At 41.8% G+C, this 26,052-nt stretch overlaps 1 protein-coding gene and 1 long non-coding RNA gene across 3 annotated transcripts in view; one reads left to right on the forward strand and one right to left on the reverse strand.

Annotated features, from left to right (window-relative positions):
• The window catches only part of PSD3 (pleckstrin and Sec7 domain containing 3), a 661,118-nt gene that overhangs the window by 560,242 nt on the left and 74,824 nt on the right, over positions 1–26,052 (reverse strand). Inside the window, exon 2 of the mRNA XM_089675248.1 lies at positions 9,648–9,768. Within this exon, the coding sequence (XP_089531374.1) occupies positions 9,648–9,768 (121 nt within the window). The remainder of the gene's footprint in view (positions 1–9,647; positions 9,769–26,052) is intronic.
• Positions 1–26,052, forward strand: part of LOC149473576 (uncharacterized) — a 108,848-nt gene that overhangs the window by 44,291 nt on the left and 38,505 nt on the right. The window contains exon 2 of one of the 2 annotated variants that reach the window (XR_016312418.1): positions 22,578–22,715. The exons of the other annotated variant lie outside the window; for it this stretch is intronic. This is a non-coding gene — a long non-coding RNA (uncharacterized LOC149473576). The remainder of the gene's footprint in view (positions 1–22,577; positions 22,716–26,052) is intronic. 2 annotated transcript variants of the gene reach the window in all.

The raw sequence follows: 26,052 nt of genomic DNA on the forward strand, positions 1-26,052 counted from the left end.
ACGCACCAAAAAAGCTACAAATAATAATGTTTTTATTTTCTTTTTTCAGTTCTGATCATTTTTTAATATATTGATTACGGCCAAGATTGTAGGATTTCAAACATATGTCAATATATTTGGGAAGAATATTTTTAAAATATACTTTTCTTCCAAGTGGGAGGTGCCGCTCCAGACTCTGGGGGTGGATCCCGACTTTGAAGTCGGGATCTTCCACCCAGTCTGGAAAGGCTGAGTGACATCAGCCGACAGTGAAAAACAGGTCACAGGAATGCAGAACGAACTGATCCACCGGAGAAGTACAGCCAAAAAAGACCAACGGCTGCATCAACCCCCGCACCAAAAATTTCACCTAAGAGAGCAATCAGCAGCACAAGGGACACCTCTCATAGTATGTGCGGGGTACACCCCCAAAACAACATTTGCTAGAAATAATTATTTAATTGTGGTTGCAGGTATTCTAGATAGGAAGGTGCTTCCTCTAGGAAATTGCTTTGTTTCTCTGAGAACTGTCACATAACAGAAAACTAATGTGTTTCATATTCTTGCGTTCATGATACTCCAAATCATCATCTGCATTTAATCAGCCAAGTTTAGGCATTTGTGAAAGTCTGAATCCAAATAAAGCAGAAGGTGTGTTACACTGCATGAATGTGCATGTGTGAAATTCTGATAAATTAGACCATTAAACATAAAAGATGATGTGCTAGAAATTCACGGCAGCTTCTCTATGCTTGTCAGGAATGTTTTCTCTACGATCAATTAGTTTTGCAGGGCTATAATTCTCTTTCGGCTTCAGTTAAACTAACCCATGGAAGCCATTTCCTGACAGAAATATGGGGTCTGCCATTCTCCACTTCTCATTCTGCAAATGCTAGTTGTTTGGCTATCATGCTGGCCCTCTTATGCAAGACAATACAGTCACTAACCCAGAAAAAAGATACAAATCAGGAGTTTGGACTTTTCTCCTGAGCTGCATGCATGTTTCATGTCAGTGGCTCAAAGCATTGCAGCCATTCAGTCAGCACAACAGCCAGTCAACTAGCTTTTTCAGAAATAGGTCAGCAATAGCAGCCTAGGGGCTCTGAGGAAGAGGGGACCCCCCTCGAAACGCGTCAGTCATTCTTTGAGCGTACATGTCGGACTCACGGGCCAGTGTTGGTCATGATATGCTTGTGTAAAATTGGCATTTGTGAGTATATATCTGTTATATTTGATTAATAAAACTCTGTAATGCGCAAGGCTTGAGTGCCTCTTTCTGTTTCATATTTTGCAGTGCTTTTCTGGGTGCCCCAAGGGGGCTGCATAGCATTGCTTGATTGAACTGAATGAAAAGGTGTATGAAGATCTCTCCACATGTGCCAGATCCGGTCTTTTGAGCGCAGGAGGTTTTTTCCTATTTTTTCTTCTTTCTGGTTCAATAGCAACCCCCATATTTCTCAAAGCAATGGTTTACTTCACACAGCTACTAAACAAGCTACAAGTTGGATTTTGTAAAAAGGTCTATTTAATAAACTTTAAGTTCAACAAAGTTGGTTTGGAGATATTAGCAGTACGCCAATTGCGGATATTGAGCTATTAAGTTATCGAAGATTTGGGGATCTTATTCATTTAGGTCTTGTTTACAGGGGCAGCTGTGGGCGGTAAAAATAGACAGTTAAGCAAGTTAAAGCAGAGTTCCACACTATTTTGCAAACACGACCATATTTTTGCCAATCCCTGTTCCAGTAATTTTTGGTTATTGTAATTTTTTTGTTTAGTTTTAGTACCTTTAGATGTAAGAAATTGCTTCCATCCTACCTCGCCGTGACAAGGTACACCATTTCTTTTCTCCCATTTGCTTTTGGGATACCAGTGTCTTCAATCCCAGGAAATGATTGATTGACAGGATGCAATAACAATGAGGCAGGATCTTCCTCCGACGCCACCATTGCTATGGCAACCTTCAATACACATAGCGCGCCACGATTAAATCCCACTGCACATGCTAGAGATCGGGAGGTGCATGCTGGGTAGCCTAATCTCGGAAAAAACTCCTTCAATGAGCTTCAGTTGCCCACACTTTGAATGGCCGCTTACATGATCCAGGGGGTGTTGTAAGTAATGCTGGATTTTATTATAAAAAAAAAATTACAAATATACAGTATGCCGATTTAGCGTATAGTTGCAGAAACAATCGCGCGGGTGATTGTTACAAAATGACACAACATGAATACATACATGTTTGATGTGTTACTGCTGTGCTGACTCATTTGAGTTCCGTGAATCCAAAAAAAAGCTGATTTAGCAGCTTCTGTGAAATGGGGGCTAGAGCTTCATCTACAGGCTGGCTAGAAGACTGCAAATTAATAACATGCAATATTTCATGTTTACCCACCAAAAAAGCTAGAAATAATAATGTTTTTATATTCTCTTTTCAGTTCTGATCATAATACTCATATCTGTCCAGACACCTTGCAGATTTTTACTTCAGCCATATTTTGCCATTTCTCATGCCATATTTGCCATTTCTCATGCAATTTCATGAGAATTTGGATCCTCAGCTTTCCCTGATTCCTGCTGAGTCTGCTGTCAATCAAATCCTGTGAGCTGGGACTGAGCCGTGCTGTATATATCAATAGACGCATACAGCCCAACTCAGGAGTGAGCCTGCAGATGTGCCATCATAGGAAGTGGCTTCCTATGGTGGTGCACTAAAACAAGGAGGAGCCTGGTGTGCCAGGAGGGACCCCAGAACCAGAAGTGGAGGCTCAGGACTGCTCTGTGCAATACCACTGACAGTATGACATGTTTATTACTTTAATTTAAAAAACTATTAAGCTTTACAACCACTTTAAAGTGATTCTAAAGGCTTTTTTTTTTTAAAAAATAAAAAATAAACATGTCTATACTTATCTACTCTGTGTAGTGGTTTTGCATAGAGCAGCCCAGGTCCTCCTCTTATTGGGTCCCCCACTGATGCTCCTGGTTCCTCCCTCCTATCGGGTGGCCCCATAGCAGGCAGCTTGCTATGGGGGCACCCAAGCATATACACTCCCCAGCTGCTGCTCCGTGTCTCCATTCACTCACGAAGCTGCAGCACAGCCCCAACCCCCTCTGTCTTCTCATTGGCTCACTGGCTGTGATTGACAGCAATGGCTCCCGCTGCTGTCTCAGTCAGTGAGGAGAGAGTCCTGGGATAGCCAAGGCTACAGTGCACATTGCTGGATTGAGAGGGGGCTTAGGTAAGTATAAGGGGAGACTGGAGGTGGGGGGGGGGGGTGCTGCACAGAAAAGGCTTTTTACCTTCATGCATAGAATGCATGAAGGTAAAAAACCTTAACCACTTGCCGTCCAGCCGCTGTGTATAAACGGCCAGACGGTGGCAGTCCAGGGGCGGGTTGCCGTTCATAAATCCCTGGGAGCGCGCAGCACCGCGATCCGGTACCCGCTGTGTCCTCCAGACACAGTGAAAAACTGAACGTCGTACGTTGGCCAATCAGTGATCACATGCAGAGTAGTAAGCAAGATGTCACTTCTGACATCATTGCTTACTACGTGTGAAATCTGTGAATGATCACAGAGGTCACATGGTACAAGGCTATTCACAACAGCCTTGTACCATGTGACAAGCTGTGACCAATCACAGCTCACACAGTAGTTCTCAATGGCTGCAAGAATGCAGCCAGAGAGAAGGAGAAATCATTGCTTTTACAGCCTTTATGGGTGTAAAAGCAATCAGTGTAAAAAAAAAAAAAAAAAATCTTCATCACCCCCCACAAGTAGTACAGCGTCACCATGGTGACACTGTACTGCTAGGGTGACAGTATGTAGAAAAAAAACATAAATAATAATATAAAAAAAAAAATAAAAATGTAAAAAAAAAATATTAAAATGATAATTTTTGGTTATAAACGAATTTGGGCTATTTTTTTTTTTTACTAAAAAGATAACCAAATACATTTTTACCAAGATTTATGATGAAATATTATTTATTTGCAAAATGTTATAAGAAAACACTTTTTTTTCAAACTTTTTGGACTTTTTCATTTATATAGCAAAAAAAAAAAAAATCCTAGTGGTTAATAAATACCACCAAATCAAAACTTTATCTGTCTCAAAAAAATGCAAAAAAATTCATATGGGTACAGTGTAGCATGACTGCGCAATTGTCATTCAAACTGTGATAGCGCTGAAAGCTGAAAATTGGCCTGGACAGGAAAGGGGTAAAAGTGTCCGGACTGGAAGTGGTTAAGCCTTTATAACCACTTTAAGGCTTCACTTAGCATTTTTGCAAGGGGAGATGTGGGGCTAGAAAATGGCATTTTCATGCAAGGTCATCTATAAAAGATCCAATAGCTCTTTAGCAGTTCTAGTCTGATATATAAAATGTGCCATTGTTTGTAATCAAATATCAGCTGAAGGTGAACTAACCCTTTAATATGCCCACTCAGCATAACAGTTACAGTAAAATGTGTAAAGAAAGAAGAATGTTTCTGAAATCACTACCATCTTCTAGTATGAGATCATGTGTCATTTCATCAGTGTGCAAGCAATGGATTTTAAAAGATTTTCTATTTTATTGCTAAACACTGAGATCTCTACAACCATCACTGTTCATTCTTTTTTTGAAACACTTTCTAAATGTGAACTCCAGGCAAACAGCCAAATTCACCGATGAAATGCATATAAAAGAGCCGTGTTATCTGCCAAAAGAATTTCTATTTCTGTCCAGTCTTGAGATTTACACAGCTCTATCACATAGCACAGGCGTGTCTGGCAGGGAAGGAGACCTGATTTTTCAGTCCAGTCCCTATTTATATGTAAAAAACATACATCGTGCCCCCCTTTTTATAGAAGAAAAATACTCAAAGCTATATTAAACCTTAAATGTAATATATTGCAGCTTACTGATCCTTAAATGTGGTGACTGCATTAGTTTTTAGGCTCCTTTATTTTCAGCTGGTGATCCAGCCAGTAACATACTGCCTGTCTTAAGGTATATCCACTCTGGATGGAGGAGCAACAGAGACACCTTTGGCCAGCAGCATTGTCAATATCGTGAGAGGGTAATGTTAGATACACAAGCAGATTTAAATGGACTTGACTAGATAACAATGTGCCTGCTTGATTTTAAACGTGATATACCTTAGATGCCTTTACATGTGAAGGGACTGTGTGGGGGCCTCTTTTATACCTCCTCCCTGTCTTGTCTATTTCCCCCCTGGGGATTGGAATGGTAATGGGCCTGTATTTGTTACTTTCTGATTTCATGGTCCAATGTGTACCTGATCTTCATTATCTCACTAATCTTCTGTTTATTATATATCTTTTATGTGTATGTTACTGCCCTCGTTGCTGAGGGGTGTGCCTGAGTTGAGACTGGAATAGGGGTATACAAGTAGTAGTGTTGTACTGTTAAGCTGGAGAATACCCCAAAGATATGATTTGTATACTATTAATGTTATCAAAAAACAAAAAAGGAATTTATTTTAAAAAATGGACCAGACTAATAAAGGCAAACTCCAGCTAACACTTTTAAGCAACTACACAAACCTTTTTTTTTTCCTTTTGGGATAAAAATTTTACATAACAGCTGACCATTGTATGCACTCCTGTCAGTGGTAAATGGTGTGTCTCAACCCTCTAACTGCTACAGTTGCAAGAAAAAGTATGTGAGCCCCTTGGGATTACGTGGAGTTTTGCATGAATTGGGCATAAAATGTGCTCTGAACGTCATCTAAGTCACAACAATAGAAGAACACAGTCTGCTGAACATAATACTACACAAACATTAGATGTTGCCATGGTTTAATTGCACATAACATGTAAACATTCACAGTGCAGGGAGGAAAAAGTATGTGAACCTTTGGACTTAATAACTAGTTAACCCTCCTTTGGCAGCAATAACCTCAACCAAACGTTTCCTGTAGTTGCAGATCAGACCTGCACAACGATCTAGAGTAATTTTGGACCACTCTTCTTCACAAAACTGTTTCAGTGTAGCAATATTCTTGGGATGTCTGGTGTGAATCGCTCTCTTAAGGTCATGCCACAGTATTTCAATCGGGTTGAGGTCAGGACTCTGACTGGGCCACTCCAGAAGACGTATTCTGTGCTGTTGCAGCCATTGTTTTGTTGAATTACTTGTATGCTTTGGGTCATTGTCCTGTTGCATCACCCATCCTCTGCGGAGCTTCAGTTGGTGGACAGACGGTCGTACGTTTTCCTGCAAAATGTCTTGATAAACTCTGGAATTCATTTTCCCATCAATGACAACAATCCGTCCAGGCCCTGAGGCAGCAAAGCAGCCCCAAACCATGATGCTCCCTCCGCCATGTTTTACAGTGGGGATGAGGTTTTGATGTTGGTGTGCTGTGCCTTTTTTTCTCCACACATAGTGTTGTGTGTTCTTCCCAAACAACTCAATCTTGGTTTCATCTGTCCACAGTATATTTTGCCAGTAGTGCTGTGGAACATCCAGGTGCTCTTTTGCAAACTTCAAACGTGCTGCAATATTCTTTTTGGACAGCAATGGCTTCCTCTGTGGTGTCCTCCCATGTACTCCATTCTTGTTTAATGTTTTCCTTATTGTAGATGTGTCAACAAAAATGTTAGCATGTGCCAGAGATTTCTGTAGGTCTTTAGCTGACACTCTGGGATTCTTCTTTACCTCATGCAGCATTCTGCGCTGTGCTCTTGCAGTCATTTTTACAGGACGACCGTGCCTAGGGAGAGTAGCAACAGTGCTAAACTTTCTCCATTTGTAGACAGTCTGTCTTACCGTGGACATATGAACATCAAGGCTTTTGGAGATACTTTTGTAACCCTTTCCAGCTTCATGAAAGTCAACAATTCTTGATCATAGGTCTTCTGAGAGCTCTTTTCTGCGAGGCATGGTTCACATCAGACAGTGCTTCTTGAAACCAGTAAACCCAAAACAGGTGTGTGTTTTTTAAGGACAGGACAGCTGTCAGCAACACATCCAATATCATCACACTGATTGGAGTCAAGGTTGGCTCACTCCTGGCTCCAATTAGCTCTGGGAGAAGTCATTAAGCTGGGGCCTCACATACTTTTTCCTCCCTGCACTGTGAATGTTTACATGTTATGTTCAATTAAACCATGGCAACATCTAATGTTTGTGTAGTATTATGTTCAGCAGACTGTGTTCTTCTATTGTTGTGACTTAGATGACGTTCAGAGCACATTTTATGCCCAATTCATGCAAAACTCCACGTAATCCCAAGGGGTTCACATACTTTTTCTTGCAACTGTACTTTGCTGGATAGCTATTCTGTTAAAAAAAAGTTAAAAAAGGAGAATATGCAATATTACCTTTTGTCCAGAAATACAATATTTGTCAATGGCAGACACGATAAATACATATTCCCCATTTGTCAAACATCCTCTCCAGCACAGTACATTGCCCTCTGACCTGACAGTGGTCCAAACAGCACCTTGGATGCCTCAGCAATCTTCTAAGAGAAGCAAGCATTACACAGTGCAATGCAACAGAAACTCTGGGTACACTGTTCAGCGTTTGACAAGTGGATGGATAAAAACTAACAGATATGATGTACTTTTTAAAATATGAATGATCGCCACTACTGCTGGTATCCTACACTGACCATATAATATTCATAGCAAACATACTTTTATTCATATTACACAACACTATCCATGACCAATATATTACTTTCTATTCCTGCTAGAACAGTTAAAGTAGAAGCATAGCCAAACAATTTTGGCTATACTTCTCCTATCGATCACACAAGTGCAGTTCGTTCTGTACTCTTTTAACCAGTTTTCAGTCAATAGCTGGCAAAGCCCGTCAGCTGATGTAGCAGAGCTGGCCCAGGCTCAGGAAAGATCCCATATGGTCAGGATCCAACCAGATGCCTAGACCGGCACCTGGCTTAGCCTCTCAGTGATCCACCGAGAGCCTGAGCCAGCCCACCACAGCCCAATGCTCCAGTGAACACTGAAGGGGCAGAACAGAGAGTCGGTGACTGACAGTCTCTGACTCTCTGCTCAGTGAATATCAAGAATTGAGCGATCAGTGGTCTTTGGTCACTCAGTTCCCAGTCTTAGATTCAGCATCGGACTGGAGTGAGTATGTAGGTTTCTTTTTTTTCAAATCCATACTTCTCTTTAGAGGCTGGCCATACACTATACAATTTTCTGTCCAATTTCTGCCCAATTTGCTTTAGATTTACATTCAGCTAGTGCAAGGGCCTGCCTAATTGGACACAATTGAAAGTGTTGATTAGGTTTAACCTCATATTATATGGTTTTTGGTAAATCTAAAGCAAAATTCTCAAGAAAATTGTATAATGTATGGCCAGCCTAAGTCTGTTATAAATACTGTTCATGTATGGGCAGGGCGGGTGTACAGAAATCGATCTACCGATTGACTTCTGTACAACCACCCTGTTAGATTTTTTCTGCTCGACCATCACTACCAGCTACAGGTAGCAGCACTGATTCGTGTATTCTGACAGCTGTGAAGTCTACCCGTCGTCAGAATACAATAGCTCAGTAGGAGGAATCTCCCCATTCCCACTGTGAATGTGTGGATGTGAGAATCAAGTCATTTTTTCGTCCAGCCTTCTGGCTGAATGAAAAAAAATCATCTCGTGCTGCTTTAGACACTGAATATTGGCTACACAACTCTAGCTGTGAAGTCTACCCATCCTCATTATACGATAGCTCTGTAGGAGGAATCCCCCATTCCCACTGTGAATGTGTGGATGTGAGAATCAAGTCATTTTTTTCATCCAGCCTGCTGGCTGAATGAAAAAAAATCATCTTGTGCTGCTTTAGACCAGGGGTAGGCAACCTGCGGCTCTCCAGCTGTTGCAGGACTACAAGTTCCATCATGCCTCTGCAAGTCATAGCTGTAACTGTCAGTTTTGTAATGTTGCAATGTATCATGGGAAATGTAGTTCCACAACAGCTAGAGAGCCGCATGTTGCCTACCCCTGCTTTAGACACTGAATATTGGCTACACAACTCCAGGAATGCAGACAAAACAAAAAATGCCATAGATCAGGAACACGCTAGAACCGCATCATTTTTTTTTTCTGCCGCTCTCTCAAAGGTCATTTGTGTATTTCTTCCAGATGTGTGCAGTAATCAATCATGAAACATCGTCTGTACTTTTCTTAAGAGCATAAGCTTCTTGCAATATAGACCAGTTCTCTGTCCTTGTGCAGAGTGACTGGTCTCATCTCTACCCCCTCCTGTAGTTTTCTGCTGGCAGCCAGCAGTGGGTGGACCTGTTGAGCCTCTCCCACTGCTCTGCTCAGGTTGTACACAGAACTGTGATGATGTCCCTGCTACTTTTAAATTTTCAAAGTCATTTGGTGCATACAAAGTGAATTGATACAATATGTGTTTACTGAGGAATATATTTGAAGAAAGGTTTTTGTGCCTAGAATTTGCCTTTAGCTGAGATTTTCCTGGAGTTATTTTACGGAAGAGCTTTCTTTTTATAAAAAGTCACTCGTTTCCTCGGTTCCCAGGGGGAATTATATCAGTTCACAAAAACCTTAACTACTAGTGGCTTCCTCTGCCAAGACAGGCAAAACACTTTATAAAAAGGCCCTGCACCTTTTAAGATTACTGAAAGAACAGCTCATGGTTTGCATGCAAAACTATTTACTGACCAGTCTCTGGTGCCTTGTCCTCCTCTGTTGGCATTGACTCACCGAACAAAAACTTGTATTTCGCCTTGGCAACATTTTGGGAGTGAGCTGATGTGCTATTAACCCACACATATCTCTCTGCCTGTTGAGAGAAAAAAAAATAAGAAAAGGTTCAGTGCACCATTATATACATTGTCATATTGGTGGGTTTAGATGCATGTCTAATTCCAGCCTATTAGAGCCATTTGATTGTAAGATGCATCAATATAAACAATGCTCTGAATTCTCGTATGGTCTCCGTTCACTCTTTATGTAATGTGTGCAAAGCAAATGAATATTACTTGTCAAACCACACAGTATGCTAATGCAGCGCATGTTCAAATACCTGGCGTGCCAACCCACGTTATTCTGCACTTTTGACTCCTTTACAATATTCTTCACCTTGTAAATCAACCCAGTTTAAAATAGAAATGAAAGGCAAAACATTTGTGTACAGATATATAAAAACATTATATGTGATCACATTCCCTCTGTTCTCAGCTGCATAAGAACTAGAGGAGGAGGAACAGCAGGACACTGATCTTCCCAGTGAATGGCTGTGCATGGGGGGTGTCACGGTAAGTCTGGTCACTGAAAGAGAGCACACTGAGTTCCCAGCATAACTAGAGATCTAACAAGACTGTGCTCTCATGCTTAGTGAGATCAGTTTTTAATAGGAAAGCAGGGGGGCTGCTTTCCAAGGATTTTATGCAAAGGAAGCACTACAAAGAGAACAGGATACTTTTTTATACATGTACATATGTAGTGCCTTCTGGGTAGCTATGGTTGTTATGTAGTTTTGAAGGTGTGTAGCAGCCTGGGATGAGTCAGCCTGGGAGTGAGGTAGTGAGTTCACATCAGGACAGGCTGGGAGGCTCTGCAGTCAGGTCTTCTGGAGCCCTCCTACCCTTCCAATCAGGAGGAAGATGAAGTGCGAGAAGGCTGGAGTGGAGGGGCCCCAAGGAGGGGAGCCTACCTACAGGCAGGATGCTGAAAGGAGGATCTTCACTGTCCAAGGTCTCTTAGGGAGAACATCCTGAGCAGCAGGGAAGGAGTAAGACAAGCGTAAGGCCTGAAAGCAGCTACCAACCCACCACGCTGACTGGACAGGATAGTGTGAGTACTCCTATACCCCCTGGGCCAAATTAAGGGAGAAGGCAGTCAGGTGCAATACCCAACTAGTTCTCATCTGGGACTACTTCATTGCTAGATCTTGCCCCTTGCCCGAGGATACCCTCAGTGCAACTGGGTGAAGAGGAGGATTCATCTCGGTCTGAGAAGGTACATCAAGGGGACCTTAGAGCTCCTTAAAGAGACAGTGCTATATTTTGCAGATCCATGTCTTTTTGTACACAGTGTACAGGGTGCTAAGAAGTTATCCTCAAGTTTTCAGTTCCTTGGGCATTCCATATATCCCCAGACACCATCCAAATTGTTAACCCTTTAATAAATGCAACTAAAAACCAGCTCAAGGACTGTTTACTGACTGCAAGTGTGGAAAATGCATGTTGCCTGGCTGTGCAGAGCTGGACCCAAAACAAATCCAATGGCCCTCAAGAGGGTAGTGCTACACATGGTATAGCAGGCACATGTCAGGAATATGAAATGTTGGCTTTACATATTCTTCAAGTTGGAATTCAAGTCATTATACTTACCTTTGTGTCAGCAAACAAAAAACGGTATGGCAAACCTGGTCCAAGCTTTGTTTTTCGGATGTTGTTGTCGTCATTAGGCTATCTACTGACATTGCTTGTAAACCATAAACTATATCTCATTTGGTTAATGTGATGTGCAAAAATGTAACAAAGGCACACAAATGAAACATTTTGGTTCATCAAAATAAACATATTAATTGAGAAACTAGAAAATCTACAATTTCTGGGGAAATTGTGTGAAGTGTTCTTGCCTGCAGCAGTAGTCTACAACTGGAGTGGGTGGAGTAGCTTTGGTCACTCTGCTGACTGCTGACACAGCTGGGTTGCTATGGCAACTCACTCTAGTGCAAGCTGAGAGGAACTTTTATAAACAAACTGCTCCAACTTGCTCAGTTCACTGGTGGTTGCCATGTTCAAATGGTTGTGGTTTTAAAAGTATAAATCCTACAGCAAAGAGCTTTATATTGTGAGAATCACAAGACCCAGACCTACATTTGGATGTATAGTATGTCTCTGAAATATTAAAAATGAAGGCACAGTCGCAGTTTAGAAATGTCCCTTCAAATTTCAGGTGGCTGTGAGTGAAGTTTCAATGAAAGTCAATGGGCAGCGTGAGTTGCAAACAAATGGTCATATTGTGAAAACTATCCGGACTGTGGCTTAGCCGTGGACATTGTTAGTGGCAGCAGGGATAGCTGAACGTTTTGATATAAGATTTGTGTAGGTGGGCTTGAAAATGAGGGAGTGATGGCAGTTTACAAATCATGTTCTGATTTTTCCTTCCACACTCTAGCTTTGTCAGCTCCCACTCTAGTTGCGCCATTCATTCCTATGGGAAAATTTCACCACAAAAACGCTGATATTTCGTGAACCATTTGGTGAAACGTTCCACAAAGTAAAAGCAATCCGATCGGGAACAATCCGCACGTTTCGGTATATTACTTGTCTATGTAGTGCAAAAACTGTGGGAGTTGTTAGGGCGGTAAATTTGTCAATAATAAGAATCTATATGTGAGATAACAGTAAGGGGTCTCAAATGCAAAAACACTTAAAAATGAGAGGGAACAACCATCATGCTCAGCTTCCAAGTGTTCTGGAATGGGGTTCTAGGCTCTGAGAAGTATCTATGGCCTAGGTGTCACTGAACTTCTCCAGTGAGATCCTCATATGTCAGTATCATTGAACTTCATTGGATGAGATCCCCTTTGTCAGTATCACTGAACTCCCCAGAGAGATCCTAATGTTGGTATCACTCCTGTCAGTAATCGCTGAACGATCCTCGCATGAGTATCAATGAACTTCCACTCAGAGAGATCCTCACCTCAGTGTCACTGGGTTGGCCCCAGAGATCCTTCACCTGGTGTCACTGAGCTTTCCCATCCTCTCCAACTACTAAGTAACCTCGACTCCTTTTAAACCGCCCGAACTACCAAAATATCAACCTATGGAGAGTCAAATTTGAATTTAACATTAAAATCTCTTTTTTGGCTTCTATGTTCACTTCCAAATCTTTCTGGCTCTATAAACCATCTAAAAACACAAATAATTCAGATTTGATCAACCCTGAGGTGGCAAAACCCATTTCCCAGAATCCTTTGCAAAGATATGCAAATGAGCAGGTTCAGCCAGTAACATTCAAATCATGCCTCTGCTGATAACTGTCACCAGTGTGCTTATGAGGGCTCTCAACTGAATTTTCATGCCATAGCTGGACACAGGAGCAGGACCACGGCAACCGCCTGTAAAATGACAGCTTTCTTAACTACAAAGGTTGGGGGGGGGGGGGGGTATTCATTTTTCCTTCATGTAATCCTCCCAGCACTTTGTTATGTGGCAATTTAAGTGTCTGCTGTCATCTCAGGAAGTAGCTGGTGCAGCCTCTCCATATATACAAGTATAGAATCGATATTCAAGAAACCTCCAGGTGGTAATGTTGTGTTATTAACCCCTCGCCTACAGGGCACTTCTACCCCCTTCCTGCCTACAGGGCACCTATACCCCCTTCCTGCCTACAGGGCACTTCTACCCCCTTCCTGCCCAGGCCAATTTCCAGCTTTCAGCGCTGTCGCACTTTGAATGACAATTGCGCAGTCATGCAACACTGTACCCATATGAAATTTTTATCATTTTTTTGTGACAAATAGAGCTTATTTTGGTGGTATTTAATCACCTCTGGGTTTTTTATTTTTTCTTAAACAAACCAAAAACCAAAAATGTTTTTTCTTAGTTTTTGTTATGAAATTTTGTAAATAAGTGATTTTTCTCCTTCACTGATGTGCACTAATGAGGCTGCACTGATAGGCTGCACTGATGGACACTGATAGGTGGCACTGATGAGGAGGCACTGGTAGGTGGCACTGATGGGCATTGACAGGCATCACTGATGGGCGCTGAAAGGCAGCACTGATACATGGCACTGGTAGGCAGCACTGATAGGCGGCACTGACTGGCGCTGTTAGGCGGCACTGACAGGCACTGATAGGCGGCACAGGTGCACACTGATAGGCAGCACTGACTGGCACTGATAGGTGGCACTGACTGGCACTGATTGGCATTGATAGGTGGCACTGACTGGCACTGATGGGTGACACTGAAAGGCAGCTCAGATGGGCACTGATATGTGGCATTGATGTGCACTGGTAGGCACTGATATGTGGCACTGATGGACACTGGCACGAGGCACTGATGAGTACTGACATAAGGCACTGATGGACACTGACAGGTGGCAATGCTGGGGCTACATTGATCATCAGGGCACACTGATCATCAGTGCCCTGATGATCAGTGTACATGTCCCCTCCGCGGAAAGCCGATTTCTGGCTCTCCTCTCAAGCTGTCAGCGTGACAGCTCGAGAGGAGAGAAATGCCGATAACCGGCATTTCTCTGTTTACATGTGATCAGCTGTGATTGGACACAGGTGATCACATGACCGAGCAGACATCTTCGGCTCTTTCCGTGATCGGTGATCCGCCGATCGCCACGCTGCGCGCTCCCAGAGCCACGCATGCGCAGTGAGAATGGGAGGACGTCATCCCAGAACGAGAGAACCACCTTGCGCCCGTCATATTACTATATGGCGGGCGGGAGGTGGTTAATATGGGTTTGGATTTTTCCAAATTCTAACCGTTATGCGGGTCATTCACAGTTTGAATTTTGGGAAATTCCTGCTTAATGGGTTGAACTTTGGGATAAGCAGACATTTAGATTTACTAAAACTGGAGCACTTACAATCTGGTGCAGCTGTGCATGGGAGCCAATCAGCTTCTAACTTCAGCTTGTTCAGTTAAGCTTTGACAATAAGGCTCCATGTACACGGGGAATTTGGAAAACACTTCTGAACGATGGAAACTGACTGCTAGAAAACGTAGGTTAAAAAACGTCTGTTAGCTGCGTTTGCATACCGCGTTTATGTGCGTTTGCATTTAGAAGCGTTTTTTTAAGATAACTTCAGGAGACCTTCCAAAATGCCCAGAATGCACTGAAAAATAGTAAAAAATTAACTATTTCAGACATTTTAGGAGAAATAGAGAGAGCAGAAGCTGAGAGTGTAGTATGTGTTGAGATGACCTGTCTTTTCTGGTTGTCTTCACTATGGATCCCATCATGAGCATAATGCAGCACGTTCTACCATTTTTTTCCTTCACGCAAAACCTGGAACTGACTGCGCTGGTGTACCGGGTCCATTTGAATACATGGAAAACACTTTGCATGCATTTCTGATGATGAAAAAAGGCTCTGGGCAGCATCTGGTCATGGAACAGTTAAAAAAAGCTTCTAAACGCAAACACGGTTAAATGCGTTTACACACATTTACAACCATTTGTCATTTGAAACGCTGATAAAATCTACTCCTGAACGCAAGTTTGGTGCATTCAAAAAAACAACTGTAAACTCAACTGCCTGTAAACAACATAGTGAACATGGACACATAGGAAACATTAGGGAGAATTCTGGGGCTGCTGAAAAAAATGCTGAAAAGTTCCTAAACGTGAGTTTATCAGCTGCAGTGTAAATTAACCCTAAAACCTGGAAGCTGATTGGTTACTATGCAGAGCTGCAGCAGATTTTGCACTCTCCAGTTTTAGTAAATAGCCCCATTGTCCACAGGAGCCATGCAATTTTTAGTTGAATCTTGGTGTGCAAAGGCATTTGGTGCACTCAAAGTAGATTTACATCTTGTATGGCTAGGAATATATTTAAATGAGTTTTTGGTACTTGGAGTTCAGCTTTAGTCCTCATGCACACTGGATGTTTTTACAGCGGCTGTTTTTGGCATTTGACATTTTTTTCTACAGCCAGTAAACCCCCCAGCATGTTATCCTATGTGTCCATACACACATAGACTGTAATCAACATTTTTTTTGGCTGGACAAAAAACGTAGGACTAGTGGGTTTCTAGAGAAGATTTTTAGCTGTAAAAATGCTCTAAATGCTGAAAAATGTGGCAAAACGCGGTAAATTGCCGCAAACTGGCGTTTTTGGACTTTTTTGACCAAAAAAAAAATATTTTGTTAAAAAAAATGTAAATGTGGCAAAACTCTGCTAAATGCTAATGCTAAAATGCTTAAAAAAGCTGAAAAACACACATTTTTAACGTGACTTTACACCGTTAACGTTACCAGCCTTCTGAAAACGTCCAGTGTGCATGAGGACTTAAATTTGTATTTACTGGGCAAAATTCTGACAGCTGTGGAATGAAGCCACAGAAACCATATTAAATTTGGAGGACAATACTAAACTAGAAAAGCTACAATTTCTGGGGAAATTGTGTGAAGTGTTGCCTCCACCAGTAGTCTACAACTGGAGTGGGCGGAGTAACTGTGTGGAGTGGGCGGAGTGACTGTTGTGTGGTTGGAGTGGCTGGAGTAACTATGAAAAGGTTGGACTGGGCAGAGTAACTTTATGGAGTGGGCAGAGTAACTGTGTGGAGTGTTTGGAGTAAGTAAAGATAGTGAAAATTACACTAACCAATTGATTGATCAAATTTAAAAAGTGCACATGGCAAACTTGATAGAGTGAGAAATGCATTTCAACTTTTATTTTTCAGCTCACACTCTAGCTTTTGTCACTCTGCTGCCTGATCACACACCTGGGTTCCTATGGCAACTCACTCTACAGCAAGGGCAGAGTAGAGCGGTTAAAAACAAACTGCTCCAACTTGCTCACTTCACTGGCAGTTGCCATCTTCAAACGGTTGTAGTTTAGAAAATATAAATCCTACACCGAAGAGCTTTGTATTGTGAGAATCACAAGACCCAGACCTACATTTTGATGCATAGTATGTCTCTGAAATATTAAAAATTAAGGCACAGTCGCAGTTTAGAAATTGCCCTTCAAAGTTGAGGTGGCTAGAGTGGAGTTTCAATGAATGTCAATGTGGAGCATGAGCTGCAAACAAATGGTCATATTGTGAAAACTATCAGGACTATGGCTTAGCTGTGGACATTGTTAGTGGCAGCAGGGATAGCGGAATGTTTTGATATAAGATTTGTGTAGGTGGGCTTGAAAATGAGGGAGTGATGGCAGTTTAGAAATCATGTCCTGATTTTTAAGCTCACACTCTAGCTTTTGTCAGCTCACACTCTAGTTTTGAACATTCTGCCATTCATTCCTATGGGAAACGTTCACCACAAAAATGGCGATATTTTGTGAACCAATCGGCGAAACGTTCCACAAAGTAATAGCACACCAATCGGGAACAATCCACACGTTTCGGTATATTACTGTCTATGTAGTGTAAAAACTGTGGGAGGAGTTAGGGTGGTAAATTTGGCTATAATAATAAGAATATATATGTGAGATAACAATAAGTGGTCTTGCAAGAACACCTAGAAAATCTACAATTTCTGGGGAAATTGTGTAAAGTGTTCTTGCCGCAACCTTTACCAAATGATTGATGAAATGTAAGCAGTGCACATTGCAAGCCTGATAGTGAGAAATGCATTTCAGCTTGTATTTTGAAGCTCACAGTCCAGCCTGGTGAGTCATCTGCCTCTTGAGTGACCTTTGGTTGCTGCACCTGGAGAGGGCGGAGTAGGCTCACTGTGCTGAGACAGCTGGGTTGCTATGACAACTCACTCTGAGAGGAATGTCAGCATGTCTGTTCTAAACAGGCTTTTTAAACTTGCCAAGTTCACTGGCGATTGCCAACTTCAAACGCTTGTAGTTTTAAAAGTATAAATGCTACCGTGAAAAGGTTTATATTGTGACAATCACAAGAAACAGACCTAAATTTTGATGTATAGTATGTCTCTGCAATATTAAAAATGAAGGCACAGTCGCAGTTTAAAAACGTCCCTTAAAATGTCAGGTATCTAAAGTGGAGTTTCAATGAAAGTCAATGGGAGGGGTGAGGTGCAAACAAATGGTCATATTCTGAAAACTATCAGGAGTATGTCCTAGCCATGGACATTTTTAGTGACAGCAGGGTTAGCTGAACGTTTTGATATAAGATATTTGTAGGTGGGCTTGAAAATGACAGAGTGATGGCAGTTTACAAATCATGTTCTGATTTTTCTGATTTTTCCTTTGCACACTCTAGCTGTGCTCTGCTGCTCAATGCATTCCTATGGGAAAATTTCGCCGCAAAAACCGCGATATTTCTTGAACAATTCGGCGAAACGTTCCACAAAGTAATAGCAATCCGATCGGGAACAATCCGCACGTTTTGATATATTACTTGTCTTTGTAGTGTAAAAACTGTGGGAGGAGTTAGCGTGGCAAATATGGCTATAATAAGAATAAGAATATATATGTGAGATAACAATAAGTGTTCCTTGCTATGCAAGAACACTTAATTATAAGAGATGCCATATTTAAGCAGATCACCAGCCAGTCCCAACACACTCAAACCCCATTTGTATCCTGCACAGCGCATACTGAAAGGACTGTTCAAAACATTTATCTATGTGCTCACATATGGAATGGGCAGTCATGTTCATTTTTCACGTCTATTGAGCTGTAGTATTCTGCATGTCACTGCACATGTATAATGTGAACAGAACACAGAGGAAACACATGATAAAAAATGCACGCCAACAAACATTTAAAAGAAAAAAAAAAAAAAAAAAAAGAAGAGCCCTTAGGCTACATTCACACTAGCCTGCATTGTAAAACACAACTTAGTGCAGTGTTGGCTCCAGCAGAGTTTAATTTTTTTTGTTTGTTTTTTTTTGACTCATCTTTATTAGAAATGTTACATTATGACACTTTGTTCATGTGACTGCACAGCTAGCAGTGTATTGTGCTGTTGTCCGATAACAATAGGTGTCATCCAGAGTGGTGTAGAAAAATGCAGACATGCAGGATTTGTCTGCACTGCCATGCACTGCACATCAAACCAGCATTGTGGTTTGAACCGGGTACATAGAACACAACTGTTTTCTATGTGAACTGTGTTTATCCAATGCAGAATAACGCAGGTCACCGCGTAGAGTCGCAACAAAGTCCTTAAAATGTATGTATAGCCTTTTTTTTCCTCTCTCATTGGCAATGGTTAGCAGGCAAAGAGAGTGTGTAAATCTAATAGGGACACAGCAACAAAAACTTGGCAGGGTTTCAAATCCTTCCCCGCTGCATATAATACTACAGAAAAATACTGGGCTGTGTATACTCTTTAAAGCCAAACTCAATATAGATAAAAAAATGATCCCTTGTAGTGGGGCTGTGATCTCACTGCAAGGGTTTATTGCTCTTTTTGTCCAGGGGAGAGGAGAAACAGTTTTACTTAACTGATCCTCTGTTCCTCAGCAGGCGCCACTCCCCTATGTTCTGGCATTGGACTGTTCCTCAGCTTCCACATGTCCAGGGAAGGGCTATGGACCCTGCTTTGGTGTTGATGATGTCAGAACCCTAGACAGGTGGAACGTGGGGGTGCAGACGCTGCAGGGAGGTGCAGAGGACTGGGTAAGTAAATCCCCTATTATTATTCCCCACACTACTCATATGGAAGAAAAATATATTTGAAATATATTTAAAAAAAATATATATATATATATATATATATATATACACACACACACACACACACACACACACACACACACACACACACATATATACACACACTGCATGTTGAAAAGCATTTTTATTACAAAATATATGAAAAATATTTTTAAAAATACATTTTAAATATACTGTATGTCTTTAAAAATACAAATCTACATTTTTGGGATTTACAAATATATGTAAGAATATATGTTAAAATTACTTATTTATATGTTAAAAAAAATCTGAAAAATATATTTATAAAAAATATATTTCATTTATTTTGTAATATATAAAAAACACATTTCCACATGCTATACATACATATATACATACATATGTTTATTAAATTATATTTTGAAATATATTGAATATGGCCAAAATTGTAGCATTTCAAATATATGTCAATATATTTGCGAAGAACATTTTTAAAATATCATTATTATTATACAGTATTTATAAAGCGCCAATAGTTCACTCAGCGCTGTACATTACAAAGGGGGACAGAACATGTGACAGAACAATAAAAATACAATGCAAAACATGAGGGGATCAAGGGCCCTGCTCTTTCGAGCTTACAATCTAGGAGGGAGGGGATGGTGGCACAGGAGGAGATAGCTGTGGGGGATGGGGTGGTAGGAAGAGTGGAGGAGGTTGGCAAGTTAGCAGGGGGTGGGGTAGGCTTCCCTGAAGAGGTGGGTTTTCAGGGTGCGCCTAAAGGTGAGCAGAGTAGGTGATAGTCTGATGGGTTGGGGCAGGGAGTTCCAGAGGATGGGTGACACCCTGGAGAAGTCCTGGAGGCGGGCAGACCAGGGAACTAGAGAGAAGGAGGTCTTGTGAGGAGCGGAGTGTGCGGGCTGGGTGGTACTTGGATATTAGGTCAGTGATGTAGTTCGGGGCAGTATGGTGGACGGCTTTGTACGTCAGTGTTAGGATTTTGAATTTGATCTGTTGCGCATTCGGAAGCCAGTGGAGGGATTGGCAGAGGGGGGTGGCGGAGATGGAGCGGTTGGAAAGGTGAATGAGTCTGGCAGCCGTATTCAGGATCGACTGAAGGGGGATAGCCAGCGGTGAGGCAGGCCAGTAAGGAGGGAGTTGCAGTAATCGAGTCGTGATATGATGAGGGAGTGGATGAGCGGTTTAGTGGTGTCTGGGGTTAGGAACGTGCGGATTTTGGCGATGTATTTTGACGATGTTTCAAATATATTTTTCTTCCATGTGGGTACAAGAGATTATTTTTCTTTTGGCTGGAGTTGGGCTTTAACAACATTTAGTTACGTAAAGAACTACTGTGTCTCCTGATCTGGCATGATAATCTGTCTTCTCTTGTGTGATGTAAGATTATTAAAAATGGTACAAAATATGAGTCAGCTGTATGACACATTCAGCCCACAAACTGCTAACAGGAAATGTAAAGCCAATGATTTGCGAGACACACAAATGTGTTTTTTTTTTCAGAATGGATCAGTTAATGTCATTTCTTTCCTCAAATAGCTTTAACACATGAATGTTTTATATCCTTGATCAGTAAACAGCTTCAGTTTACTGAGCTCTAACAACGATAATGCAGACATTACTACAATCTGTCGGCGTTTAGGATACAATAATGGGTGATACATGCAACTACATCCTCAGAACACTACAACATATTTCATGATTGGGAATTTCTTTTGATTGCGTGTAAAACCTACAGGCAGCCTGACATATTTCAGCTGGTACTTTCCTAATATAGGTCATAAAATAAAAACATGATTATGGGACAAGAGTATCACCAATGTAAACATATTTCCATGTGTTAGATTACTATTTTCACGTGTGAACAAGCCTGTATTGTTCTTCATTTAAGCTGACCATACATAGAACAAAATGTGGCCGATTCAGCAGGAAGTGTCTAAATTTCGATCCATGTATGGCCATTAGTGTTCATAAGATGTCAATCTATTGACTGAATTCTCATGAACGGGCCTGCTGGAAAATTTCAGTTCAATCAGTGCTGCAGCCAATAGGCTGCATTGCTGATCCATGTATTCTGACAGCGGGGAAGCAGGAGAGGCTTCCCCACTGTCAGAATACAATGACACAGCGGGGAGGATTCCCGCATCCACAATCGGATCAGTTTTTTCCCATTCAGCCCGCTAGTTTAGACTGTATACACAGGGGTGCACTATTGACTCCAGAGAGAGAGATATCATTTTACCCCTATACAAATCATTAGTTATACCTCATCTGGATTATGCAGTTCAGTTTTGGGCACCAATTACAAAAAGAACATTGGGGAACTGGAGAAAGTACAGAGAAGGGCAACCAAACTGATAAGAGGCATGGAGGAGCTCAGCTATGAGGAAAGATTAGAGGAACTAAATTTATTCTCTGTTGAGAAGAGGAGATTAAGGGGGGATATGATCAACATGTATAAATACATCAGTGGTTCATATAGTGAACGCGGTGTAGAGCTATTCACCCTGAGGTCATCACAGAGGACAAGGGGGCACTCTTTACGTCTGGAGGAAAAGAAATGTAATCTCCAAACACGGAAAGGTTTCTTCACAGTGAGAGCTGTGAAAATGTGGAACAGACTCCCTCAAGAGTTGGTTCTGGCCAGCTCAGTGGATTGCTTTAAAAAAAGGCCTGGATTGTTTCTTAGATACACAGAATATAACTGGATACTAACATTTATAGGTAAAGTTGATCCAGGGAATATCCGATTGCCTCTCGGGGGATCAGGAAGGAATTTTTTCCCCCGCAGGAGCAAATTGGATCATACTTTGCCAGGTTTTTTTGCCTTCCTCTGGATCAACTGTGGGTATAGGATTATAAATTTTATTTTTTATTTAATGATTAAACTGGATGGACTTTTTTCAGCAAGACTAACTATGTGAATATGTAAATATTATGCATTAAATAACTCCTATCTACACTGCATTTTTCTACCAGGAGCTGGCAGGAAAATGCAGCATAAAAATGTTCATTTTGGTGCATAACTATGTGTGTTTATGGGCATATGGTGTTTAGAAGTGTATAAATGTAAACTCATTTTGGCTGGAATATTTATTTATTTAAGAAAAATGCCACTAAAAGCGGTGATTTTTTTCCACCCGTGTGCATGAGGCTTTATCATGACCAAACTATACCATAATGTAACTATGTATAAAATCCCCATGTATCAGAAAACCCACACATTTTTGAGACCGTGAAACTGCATTCGTCCCAAAGCAAAAAAAAAAATTATTAAAAAAAAGGATCAGGGACTTTTTCTTGTGTTTCTTGCAGGTACAACCCATTCTCCTGTACCACCCACAACAGTATGAACCTATCTTCAAGGGAGAAGTAGCTGATGTACAAAGGATTTTCATAGATATCCTGTCAGATGGTGCCATTATAAAGGGACACCGATAAATACCATTAAAGGTACTGAATATGCTTTCTTTCTTTTTTTTTGCTTTGGGGGTTAATGACACAATGGGGGAGATTTAATGAATCTGCAGCACTAAGAATCTGGTGCAGCTGTGCATGGTAGCCAATCATCATCTAGATTCAGCTTGTTCAATTAAAGGAGATGTATGTCAAAAGCTCTTTTGGCTATACAGTGGCTAAATGGTTAGCACCTGATTGGCTACTATGCACAGCTCCACCAGATTTTGCACTCTCCTTTTTTTTGTAAATCAACCCCTATGTATTGGGCAGCACAGTGCCTAAATTGTTAGCTCTTCCACCTGGCAGTACTGGGGTCATTGGTTCGAATCCCAGCCACGGCACCACCTACCTGACGTTTGCATGATCTCCCTGTGCCTGCATGGGTTTCCTCCGGGTACTCCGGTTTCCTCCCACACTCCAAAGGCATGCTGATAGGTTAATTGGATCTTGTCTAAATTGGCCCAAGTATGTGTATGTATGAATGTAAGTTAGGGACCTTAGATTGTACACTCCTTAAGGATTAGGGACTGATTGGCTACTATGCACAGCTCCACCAGATTTTGAACTTTCTTTTTTTTGTAAATCGACCCCTATGTATTGTGCAGCACAGTGGCTAAATGGTTAGCACTTCCACCTGGCAGTACTAGGGTCGTTGGTTTGAATCCCACCCACGGCACCATGTGCCTGGAGTTTGCATGTTCTCCCTGTGTGGGTTTCCTCCAGGTACTCTGGTTTCCTCCCACACTCCATAGGCATGCTAGTAGGTTAATTGGATCCTATCTAAATTGGCCTTAGTAGCTATTGTGGTCGGTCTGGCTTCACTTCTCCTCCTCTACGACTTTCTGTGATATGCGTGCCCCTGCTGCGCTCTAGTGAAGTTGTGCCTTGTCCTCTCATCTCGATCTCATTTTGGCTTATCCGCTGGTCGGACTCTGTGACGCATGCCGTGCTATGTGCGTCAGGGTTGTTTCCATGAGACATGTGTGGGGAGCTATCCCATTGCTGCTTACTGCCATCCCTGTTCCCCACCCCCTTCTTTTTTCTCCTTCGATATCCTTTCCATGGACCCTTTCTTTTCTTTGTCTGTTTCCTCCCCCCTCCCCCCCCCCCTTTTTTTTTTTTTTAATTCTCCTCCTCCCTTTTTTCTTTTTCAATTACGATTTATCATCTTGGTCGTGTGGAGTTCTTCCATATTGGTCCATACATCGTGCTGGGGGATACCCCCCCTGACAATCTGTTATGTTTTACCTCTGTAATATGGGCTATTGATCCTTCCTCTTACTGTTATATTGCACTATCTTCATTTACCCACATGGATCATAACCACCTCTATGATGGTTTTCATTTATGTATTTGTACTCATTTTTTTTATACTTCCTATGTTCTGTTTGTTAAACTTACGTAAAATAATAAAGAAAATTTGCCTTTAAATTGGCCCTAGTATGTGTATGCATGAATGTAAGTTAGGGACCTTACTTTGTACGCCCCTTGAGGTTCAGGGACTGATGTGAATGTACAATATATAAGTAAATTGACAGTGCTATATAAGTACCTGAAATAAATAATACTTCTATGGATCAAAGGAGTGCTGTTCATTCTGCACTCCTGTGATGGTTTTCAGTCAACAGCAGGCTAAAGCGTGCTGTCGGCTGACATCACAGAGCCGGTCCAGGGTCTGAAAAGATCCTGACCATATGGTCGGAATCCACCCAGAAACCTGGACTGGCACCTGGCCCAGCCTCTCAGCGATCCTCTGCGAGCCTGAACCTCCAAAGCACAGCACTACAGGGGCAGAGTAAAGAGCCGGAGACTTACAGTCATAACTCTGCTCAGAGCGGAGAGGAGAACTGAATGATCAACAGTGTTTGATCGCTCAGCTCTCTGTGCAGAGCTGGCGGGGGACGCCGTGATAGTTCATTGACTCTTTCTGTCAGTATATGTGCTTGCCTGTACATCCTGTACAGGCAAGCAGATATACTGACAGATCTGCAGAAGACCTGCATAGCACCAGTGATCTGCTAATCACTGGTGCAATGCTTTACAGGCTCCTGCAACCAAAATAAATGCACTTTTGTTTACCTGCAAAAAAAAAAAAAAAGTGCATTTATTATTTTTGGTCAAAAGGTTAACTTATCCTTTAAATCTTAGTTGTGTGAAATTCACACAAATAAGACTTAATGGATAAGTTCACCTTTTGACACTGTGAAACCTGTCACGTTTGGAAGACAGTACTGCTTCCAAATATGACCCATTCAAGAAAATTGGGCTGGGTGGCAACTGCCCTGCAACCAGGTGCAATGCATGAGGTTGCAGCACATGCATTGAGAAGGTGGAATATCTCCTCCTAGCCTCCTAACTGTCAAATACCCTCTAAAAATTGATCCATCGTACAATTTTTTTTATAGGGGTGGAAAAGACAGCTGCACATCTCAATGAGACTTTAATGTCAGGGTGCAGTAATAAAAAAAGAGAGAAAAAAAAACGCAAAATGCAGCATGCAGAGCGGTTTGATGACTTTATGTAGTAGCACCAGGGGCGGACTGACCATTCTTGAAACTCAGGCACTGCCCGAGGGCCCGGGGTCAGTAGGGGGCCCCATGAGATGCCCCTGGTACCTTTTTCATATGCTTTTTTGAGTTTGGGCAAGGACACAGGGGCCCCATGATCCCCTATTGCCCGGGGGCCCCCGTGAGATGTCCCTGGTACCTTTTTCATAGGCTTTTTTGAGTTTGGGCAAGGACACAGGGGCCCCATGATCCCCTATTGCCCGGGGGCCCCATGAGTTGTCAGTCCGCCCTTGAGTAGCACTGAGCAGGTAGGCCATGTAAAATGAAAGGATACACATCAGCTGTACGTTGGGGTCCGTGCCCCTGTCAACCTCGCTATGCAGGCCGTTCTGTACAGCCATAGCGCATCCATTCACTATATGGGTTGCAAGCACACAGCTCAGCGCTAGAGCAAAAATGAACACAAACAGTCGTGCACACTGCACTGGGATGACCGTCCTTGTGAATGTGCCTTTATACCACAGCAAAGAATACTGGCCAGAAGAGAAGGAGGTATGATAGGTTTTAAAAGCTGCAGGTATTTCCATGCATGGGCAAATACAACAAATAACACATATAGCTCAAAGCTTGCCATTTAAAAAAGGTTATTCATTGTTCCTGATTTTAAAAACCAGTTTTATAAAGGCCAGAGCTATTACACTGCGTTTATCTAGATTCATACTAAACAGCCTTTTTTGTATTGTCAGCATAGTTTCTGGTGTCACCTGCTGAAACTAGATCCCCATACTTATTTATTAAGAAACCATTGCATCTGCAGACAGCTT

This window comes from Staurois parvus, unplaced genomic scaffold, assembly GCF_062004578.1.
Source record: "Staurois parvus isolate SC_StPar_1 unplaced genomic scaffold, SC_StPar_1.0 ptg000013l, whole genome shotgun sequence".
In the NCBI taxonomy this organism is placed as follows: Eukaryota; Metazoa; Chordata; class Amphibia; order Anura; family Ranidae; genus Staurois; species Staurois parvus.